The sequence below is a fragment of the Myotis brandtii genome, unplaced genomic scaffold (genome assembly GCF_000412655.1).
Source record: "Myotis brandtii unplaced genomic scaffold, ASM41265v1 scaffold270, whole genome shotgun sequence".
NCBI lineage: Eukaryota > Metazoa > Chordata > Mammalia > Chiroptera > Vespertilionidae > Myotis > Myotis brandtii.
The window spans coordinates 207,831-217,819 of record NW_005360273.1 but is presented as its reverse complement, the minus strand read 5'-3'; the positions used below and the strand labels follow the sequence as shown (position 1 = coordinate 217,819).

General features: G+C 39.3%; 1 protein-coding gene across 2 annotated transcripts in view; it reads left to right on the top strand.

Annotated features, from left to right (window-relative positions):
- Positions 1-9,321, top strand: part of PLA2G4A (phospholipase A2, group IVA (cytosolic, calcium-dependent)) — a 135,480-nt gene extending 126,159 nt beyond the window's left edge. For both annotated transcript variants that reach the window (XM_005868493.2, XM_005868492.2), the window contains one exon: positions 8,714-9,321. In XM_005868493.2, the coding sequence (XP_005868555.1) occupies positions 8,714-8,845 (132 nt within the window). In that variant the 3' untranslated portion in view covers positions 8,846-9,321. The remainder of the gene's footprint in view (positions 1-8,713) is intronic.
- Positions 9,322-9,989: the final 668 nt, after the last annotated feature.

Below are 9,989 nucleotides of genomic sequence, written 5' to 3'. Positions count from 1 at the left end.
CATCTGTATTTCATTGTTTTTAGTTCTGGTTTATATAAAACCTGCTAAACTATTTGCTATAAAAAATGATATAGTTCCATTTATATATTTTACAAACATTCTTCAAAGTGGTGTTTGACAGAGTTGATAAAGTTAAAGCCTGAACAAAAATTAACTGAGTTCCCAGGTAACTGTCCTGCCTGTTGATTCTTCACAAACCATTGAATTAAGTAGATTTTCATTGTTTCCAAGAACTTTCCCCGCACAGCATGTATATAGAAGCAAGGTCACGGGCTTTATATCATGTTTAGATCTCAGACAGGCAGCTTGGGTGACTTTGAATAAGGTACTTAAACTTTTTGGGCCGCAGTTGACTCATCTCTAAAACAGGTGTAGCAGCATCTATCATAACAGCAGTGGTGAATCTTTAATCAAGTGATGTATGAACAGTGCCTGACAAACAGAAGCTGCTCATTAAATGGGAACCTTACCTATGTGTGTCTGTATTCTGTACCATGATGGATATACCTCAAGATCTTTGCCAAGCCCAGAATTAAGAATATAAACTGGCCCAGCCAGCATGGCTCAGTGATTGAGTTTTATCTAAGAACCAGGAGGTCATGGTTTTGTGTGTGTGTGTGTTTTAAAAAAATATTTTTTAAATTGATTTCAGAGAGGAAGGGAGAGGGAGAGAGAGATAGAAACATCAATGATGAGAGAGAATCATTGATCAGCTGCCTCTTGCACGCCCCCTACTGGGGATCAAGCCCACAACCCGGGCATGTGCCCTTGACCAGAATCGAACCCTGACCTCCTGGTTCATAGGTCAGTGCTCAACCACTGAGCCATGCTGGCCGGGCCAGGAGATCATGGTTTGATTCCTGGTCAGGGCACATGCCTGGGTTGCAGGCTCAATCCCCAGTGTGGGATGTAAAGGAGACAGCGATCAATGATTCTCTTATCATTTATGTTTCTATCTCTCTCTCCCTCTCCCTTCCTCTCTGAAATCAATAAAAATATATTTTTAAAAAAGAGAATATAGGCAGGTCTGCATAAGTAATAACAGCCTGGGCAGTAAATAAATATTGTTTGAATGAATGAATATAGGCTTCCTCTTAAATTATGTGACCATTGAAACTTGTGTTCAAGTAATTCCTGGTTGTGTGTGTGTGTGTGTGTGTGTGTGTGTGTGTGTGTGTGTGTATGCCTATGAGTGCACCTCACACCCAGGTAAAAGTTCCAGTTTTCACTGACATTTTATCTCTCCCTTCCTTGTACCTACTTTTTACTGAAAAAACGTATTTTATCAGAACCAAAGCTTCTTGATAAGTGATGATAAAGAGCAACGAAACTGCTGGGGTAGGATGCTGGAGACTCCATCAAGCTCAGTCATTAGCTAAATCACTCATTTCCACACCATTTGAATAGAGCAGGTTACTAATCCACACCAGCAACACACATTTGCTTGCCGTGGACTGTCAGAGCTGCTTGAAACTGGACACGGCATATAAACTCTTCTCATGCAGAGACACTCAACTGCCAACCCCTTATGAGGACACTTTTCAAGTTTGAGGCCAAGGCAAACTTTCATCTTCAATTCACATGCGGGCATAAATTTCCACACTGTAGAGGCTACGCTGTCTCTGACAGCTTTATGCTTCTGCTGCTGCGTTTTCCCTCAGAGATCCTGGCTGGCCCGCTCTGGGGACGCTGGATTCCTGAATTCCATTCATCTTCGGAAAGCCTCTGCTCTGCCTGTGCTCACTCCATGACAGCAGCCTGGGTCCGTTTTTGGCGTCAGCCTTCTGGCTTACTCAGCCTTCCCAGATTCCTTTCCCCTGTGCGTCACCTGAGTGCTTGCACCCTGGCAGTATTTCGTGCAACCTAACATACGGTGACTTCTACTGGGAGACGTGTGGTATGTGGGAAATGCGGAGCCTTTGGAGTCAGACCAAACTGGGTGTTCCGATGCTTGCTTGCCGCCTCTTGGCTGCATGATCTTGGGCATGTAGGTAAACCTTTCCAAATTTTATCTTCCCCGTTTGTCAGGGGAAACAATGCTACCTGTCTTACAGATCAGGGTGAGGATTAACTAAAACAATATCATTTAAGGGCCTCTAAGAGACACTCAATAAACTGAAGCAGCTAATGGGATAATGACAATAATTGTTATCATTGTTCACAGTACCTTCTGCTCTTAACTATAGATGTAAACCCATGGAAAACAATGACTTGTTTTCTTTACCTTGTATCCTCCAGAGATACTGAGCACAATGCCTGGCACCTAAATTACTCAGTAACGTTTTTGTGAATGATTTTTTAAAATGTCATTGACTTATCGGCAGAAACTGATGAAGAATTTAATGTGTTAGGAGGAGGGGATAGCAAGGGCCAGGACACAGCCTGGAGGCAGAGCTCCTGACCATGGAGAATCTGCACAGAGTGTCTGCCTGGCCAGGGAGTGGGGCCACCGGCTCTGCTCATGTACCACTAACTTTCATCTGGAGGGAATATGACCTCTGGGATCTCTAGGACCTAATTGATTCAGCCATCACAAGAAAATGTACTGCTATGCAGTCCCTCTCATTCAATTTATCAATTCGATAGGCACGTTCTATTGTTGTGTGTGAGTTTATTCAGCATATGTCAATGACGATAATAATGAGCTTTTAAAATTTGTTTTCAAACAATTCTATAAGGTGCTAAACATTAGATGCTAATTAAAATGAGGAAAAGCACATATCCAGAAGTATTGGTACTTCTTAATTTGATATTTCAACATCATGATGAGTGTCTAGGTACAAGTTAAACGTTTTTATCTTTTCAAAAATAATTTAGAAGCTTTAAAATATCATGGCCTAATATATTAGGCCCAAATTTGTCCACCTTTAATGCTTCCTGTAATCTCTTTCCATCATATTTCTTCATTAATTCAACACATTTATTGAGTATCTACTGTGACAGGCACTGTTTTAGGAAAGAGGGGTGTCTCAGTACACAATACAAAACAACAACAAAAATACAAGGAAGTTTTGAGTGCTTCATATATTCCAGATGTTTCCTAGATATGCCATGACCTTCCATCTTCAGCCTTTTTATAAGTTATCCTTCTACTGAGAATGCCCAGTCTTTCCACTCTACTGATAAAATCTTATCTGTCCTTTAATTCAACCCAAGACTCATTGTCCCCATGAGTTAATCCTTATCCTGTTTAATTCAACCTTTAATGATAACCTTCTGTGGACTCATTAATTTTACAAATATTTATTGTTTCCCTTCCATGTTCTAAATGTGGGGGTCAAAAATGATGAGACGTAAAAGGTCGCTGCTTCCACAACACCAGTATTCATTGGAAAGGCAGACATTAACCAGAAAATTCTCAGTAATTTAGACCAGTATACCTTCTTGTATTTTTCTATATTTGTAATTTTTATTTCTTTCTTCAAATAAATACTGTAACTTCCTCTCTGAGCTCATTTTTAATTTTTCTGTTGTAATTTAACATTTGCTTGTGGATTATTTCCAAACTCACTGTTCTAGATATGTTCCTTTTGGGGAGAAGATCACATTTTACATATTTTCTTTTCTTGTTCTCTGCCCTTATTGCCAAAGATTTAAATGTTCTGGAACAACACTCAGGAGGCTAGTGAATGGCACAAGTGAGAAATGACACGTGTCATATGTAGGGACAAGCAGTGGGGATATAAGGGTTAATGCTAGGGTAACTGGCAGGGAGGATTTGGAATCTCAATGGATTTCAGGGGTGAATGAAAGAGGAAATTAGATATAAACACTACTTAAGAATGCTTCTAATTATGAAAAACCAGGAAGATTCAAATATGACATATTGCTTTTTGGGGGGCATCAAGTTGTACCATGTATCATGCTGGAAGTTTTCAATTTAGCAACAGATATAGTGCTAGGTTTAGCCTCTTTGGTTTATATCACACAGAATTATAAATCATAGCATATTGGTGTTTTTTGCAGTAATCTGAAAAAAAAATCTGGTTAATGGTTTTATAGTATTAATATGCCACCTAGTGGTTCAACTTGCATGTTCTCATTGCATATGATTTGGGTGTCTCTGAATTGTGTATTCCTTTTGGGGAGAAGATCACATTTTACATATTTTCTTTTCTTGTTCTCTGCCCTTATTGCCAAAGATTTAAATGTTCTGGAACAACACTCAGGAGGCTAGTGAATGGCACAAGTGAGAAATGACACGTGTCATATGTAGGGACAAGCAGTGGGGATATAAGGGTTAATGCTAGGGTAACTGGCAGGGAGGATTTGGAATCTCAATGGATTTCAGGGGTGAATGAAAGAGGAAATTAGATATAAACACTACTTAAGAATGCTTCTAATTATGAAAAACCAGGAAGATTCAAATATGACATATTGCTTTTTGGGGGGCATCAAGTTGTGTATCATGCTGGAAGTTTTCAATTTAGCAACGGATATAGTGCTAGGTTTAGCCTCTTTGGTTTATATCATACAGAATTATAAATCATAGCATATTGGTGTTTTTTGTAGTAATCCGAAAAAAAATCTGGTTAATGGTTTTATAGTATTAATATGCCACCTAGTGGTTCAACTTGCACATTCTCATTGCATATGATTTGGGTGTCTCTGAATTGTGTAAATATTAATTTTAATTTATAAAAATGTCCTGTTTCCTAGAAACACCTGCCAAGGTCCAATCATGGTAAATACACTAACTATTGATATTGATACTGCTGAAGTTTTGTGCTCATGAATTCATGCTAAAGGAATCGACAGTCTTTATCAATATAAATCTCCCCTTTAATCTTTTATAGGTTAAAACTTTTGAGGTGTTTGGAAAGGAAATAGCTGATTTTTATTTTACTTGGTACTTCTCTGTAATAAGAGTTGATGCGTCTTGTGCTGCTGTGTTGAAGGAGAAACCAACTGAAAACTTGGTGATTTGATCTCCAGAAAGGAAGGGAGATAATTTTTCCTTTTAAAAAATGTTTTAAATTGCAGTTGAAATAGTATTTTTGGTGTCTATGTGGCTTCTTCTTTATATTCTTAGTTCTAGGAGTTCCCTTCAGCTAGTCTTCAGATGTTTCTCCAGGTTGATTGTTCTATAAATTAGTTGTAATTCTGATGTGGTCCTGGGAGGAGGCATGTACAATGTTTACCTACTCCACCATTTGACCAGAAGCACAGGCGGGGAGATTATTAAAAGAAGGTGTAGTAAGGCCCTTGCTGGGTAACTCATTTGTTTAGAACGTCATCCCAATATGAAAAGGTTGTGGAGTTCAATCCCTGGGGTCCCCATTCAGAGCACATATAAGAATCAATCAATGGCCCAGCCCATGTGGATCAGTGATTGAGAATCAACTTATGAACCAGGTGGTCCTAGTTCAATTCCCAGTCAGGGCACATGCCTAGGTTGTGGGCTTGATCCCCAGTAGGGGGCGTGTAGGAGTCAGCTGATCATTGACTTTCTCATTAATGTTTCTATCTCTTCCTCTCTCTTCCCCCTCTGACATTAATAAAAATATATTTAAAAAAAGAGAATCAACCAATGAATGCATACGTAAGTGAAACAACAAATGGATGTTTCTTTCTTTCTACCTCTCTCTCCCTCTTTCTCCTTTTCTCTCTCTCTCTCTAAAATCAGTTTTTTAAAAAGTGTTAACAGAAGATGTGGTTGGACACATTTGATCTCAGAATTGATTTGCCGACTTTTACCAAACAATAAGCCCACTATTGGCTATACATAGTGATTTTGTTTCTAGTTAACTTTATAGCTTCACATTTAATTTAAAGCTCCTGATTGTCCTCACATATGTTCAGCTTGAAAATAACAACAAATAGACACTAGTTATGGAATGTTGCCTATGTGCCAGGCACTGTGCAAAGTACTTTTTATAAATGATCCTCAATCCCTACAAAAGCCAAAATTAGTATTATTATTCCCATTTTATAGAGAAGAGGAAACAGACTCAAGAATTTCAGCTAATTCCCCTTGATCTCACGTAGCCAAAAAGTGTTGCTCCTGGAGGCCCATGGTCAGGTCTTCACAGGCCGGAAGCCTCTTCTGTTGCAATAGAATGAATTGTGTTTCCCTTGCTCATGGGTAAATAGGGTCAGCAAATATCCTCTTGAAAAGACTCAGTAACATTTGAGTCCATTTTTCCCAGAAGACAATTATCCAGTCAAGCTGGGCAGTAGGTTTACAGATGTTCATATGGAAACAATACAATAATAAATAAATAATAATAATACAAGAATAAACTCATATACTCACAACTGTAAACCTACCTTTGCCCACCCCTGCATATATAAACTTAAAAATCATAAAGCAAATAAAGGTGTCACATTCCTGTGATAAACTCCTTTCCACAATACAACTGCTTGTTGTTTCAAGTTGCTGTTAGAGAACAGAGGAGCCTGCCCATCGGGCCTGACATAAAGTCGTAGAATATTCCTTGCATGTTACCACCGCCCAGGTCACACATCTCTCTTCTCCAGGCATTGAACCCGGCTTGTCCAGAGAGATTGGATGTGGGGGTGGGAAAGCCCCTCTGTGCGCACCTCTCCAAGGCCAAGTGGGCCACACCAGCTCTGGGAGGGGGCCATGGGATCCTAAACTGCTCAGACTCGCCACGTATTGCTCCCCATGGTAGAGGGCTTAAAGACCTGTGGATAATACCTCAATGTTGCTTAGAGATCCTGGGATAGAGATTAAAGGGGATTGTAGGCTATCCCTGTGTCTTGTCTCTGTGTCCTGAAACTTCTATCTCAGGGTCATTAAGATGAAATCCTGTAGTCCCATCCTGGGGCATGGGCCTTCCTGATGGTGACAGGGATCTAAAAAGGCAGCAGAGCCAAGACTGCAATCCACGCCTCTCTTCCGAGGCCCATTCCCATCGCTCTGCAACAACTTCTTCAGCCAAATCCCAAATTTTCCAGAAGTTTCTAACGAGGTTAACTTCATACTCGAGAAGCATTTGATAATCGTAATAGCAGTTCTTAGAGTTTGCAGTCACCATTCATTTGTCAGGTCTCCTTCACAGGCCGGAAGCCTCTTCTGTTGCAATAGAATGAATTGTGTTTCCCTTGCTCATGGGTAAATAGGGTCAGCAAATATCGTCTTGGAAAGACTCAGTAACATTCGAGCCCATTTTTCCCAGAAGACAATTATCCAGACAGGCTGGGCAGTAGGTTTACAGGTGTTCATATGGAAACAATTCAATAACAAATAATGATAATACAAGAATAAACTCTTTCATATACTCACAACTGCAAACCTACCTTTGCTCACCCCTGCATATATAAACTTAAAAATCATAAAGCAAATAAAGGTGTCACATTCCTGTGATAAACTCCTTTCCACAATACAACTGCTTGTTGTTTCAAGTTGCTGTTAGAGAACAGAGGAGCCTGCCCATCGGGCCTGACATAAAGTCGTAGAATATTCCTTGCATGTTACCACCGCCCAGGTCACACATCTCTCTTCTCCAGGCATTGAACCCGGCTTGTCCAGAGAGATTGGATGTGGGGGTGGGAAAGCCCCTCTGTGCGCACCTCTCCAAGGCCAAGTGGGCCACACCAGCTCTGGGAGGGAGGGGACCATGGGATCCTAAACTGCTCAGACTCGCCACGTATTGCTCCCCATGGTAGAGGGCTTAAAGACCTGTGGATAATACCTCAATGTTGCTTAGAGATCCTGGGATAGAGATTAAAGGGGATTGTAGGCTATCCCTGTGTCTTGTCTCTGTGTCCTGAAACTTCTATCTCAGGGTCATTAAGATGAAATCCTGTAGTCCCATCCTGGGGCATGGGCCTTCCTGATGGTGACAGGGATCTAAAAAGGCAGCAGAGCCAAGACTGCAATCCACGCCTCTCTTCCGAGGTCCATTCCCATCGCTCTGCAACAACTTCTTCAGCCAAATTCCAAATTTTCCAGAAGTTTCTAACGAGGTTAACTTCATATCCGAGAAACATTTGATAATCGTAATAGCAGTTGTTAGAGTTTGCAGTCACCATTCGAGTATATGCAGAGAATGTTCTGAATAAAACATAGCCATCATCAATAAAAACTCAAAGCCCAGCGTTTTCTAGATAAAGGACAGCCATGTTTTATAACTGTATCTATTTAACTGAGGAAGCAGGGCAATTCGCCAGCAATGCCTTTTCTTTTCATTAGGCTTAGGGGAACTCTAGTACTTCCCTGGCTCTTCATTTCCATTTGTCCACTAACTAAAGAACCCAAATTCTAGATTTAGTAATTGCTGTTTCTTCCCTCTTATCATCTTCCCAATGGAGGACAGAATGAAGCTAAATTTACTGTGTTAATACCGAGTATTTTATTCCCAATTTTTTAAAATTATTTTATTGCTTAAAGTATTACAAAGACTATTATATATGTCTCCTTTTTTTTCTCTCTCTTTTTCTTTTTTGTTTTTCTCCTCCCCTTGACCTTCCCCTAGCTTTATTCCTAATTTTATCAGCACAAAATCTGGAACATTCCCAGGATAGTTTTTTCTCTGATAGGAGAGGGAAGAATGTTTGACTATGAGCTTAACAAGAATGTAACAGTGAGATGTTGAATTTAAATATATACAGATATGACTCAGAGATTTCTTTCTCTATTTTAAAAATAATCCTATAATAAGATTAATTGGATTTTTGTTTTGAGCAATCAAATGTTTAAATGAGTTCAGGGCAGCACTAATGGTACCCCTTTTGCCTCTATTTGCAGGTGATAAAGAATGCCATCCTTGAAAGCATTGAATACAGAAGACAGAATCCATCTCGTTGCTCTGTTTCCCTTAGTAACGTTGAGGCAAGAAGATTCTTCAACAAAGAGTTTCTAAGCAAACCCCCAGCATAGTTTGTGTACTGGAAAGGGCCAGCAATTTCTGATGCTGAGGCAGTTTGAAATCCCATGACAACTGGACCAATAGCACAGCACAGACATTAGTACTAAGTATAAGAGGCTGATTGATACTCAAATTTGCAGTTATTTATATAAAGCTGCATGAGAATAATACCCTTATAAGTTTGTTAGGTTAACAGATGATGTTGATTATGTAAAAATATACTCAGCTACATTTCCTATCAGTATGAATTTCCTGATGCAAATGTAGGGACATAGACTATATTTTCAGACATTCCTCGCCAGCTATGTTATGTGTCCTATTTTTATAATGTGGTTTCTGTTTAGAATATTTAACATGTCGATCTCAATAAGTTAGACTTTGCATTGTGTGTGAGTGTTATTCACTGACTGGATTCATGCCACAAGACAACACTATTTTTTATTTATATATGCATTTATACATTTATGAAATAAATTCATTTGTTTGCAAATTAGCATGAGGTAACTGAGTGTTATTATTTTTCATGAGATATTTCACTGTTGCTATGAAAGATCTCAGACTCATGGCTTCCAAACATAAAAGTTGTTAATCCTAAATTCAAATGTGAAACCTCTCATTTTAAATCAGTTATTTTTCTTGTGTATAAATTGTTGAACGAATGGTACTAGTATATATTTATTCAGCAAGTAGAAAAAATGTAACCACTTCTAGTTAAACCCTTTACTTTGCTGATATTATCCTGGACTGTGTGTCCTACAGAAAGCACCAGAGGAACATCCAGAAGAGTGGCAAGGGCTGAGTATGCAAGGCTTGTCTTAGGGACAGTCTGTATTGCAAGAATAAGGGCTTCCTCCTCCTTCCTTTGACTTGTCTTTCTTTAAGCTAGCTAATCATTTGTCTTTTTTTTTTTCTTTCACCTTTCATTTACATTTCCACCCATGAGGAAAGATTAAAAACCAAAATAAAGAATGAGGGAACACTTGAAAGCTCAATTCTTTCATTGGTTGATTTATGCACAGGACAAATGAGTGCTTACAACTAACTGTTCATCAGGCACGTTGCAGGATATTTATTGTTTCCCTTCCATGTTCTAAATGTGGGGGTCAAAAATGATGAGACGTAAAAGGTCGCTGCTTCCACAACACCAGTATTCAT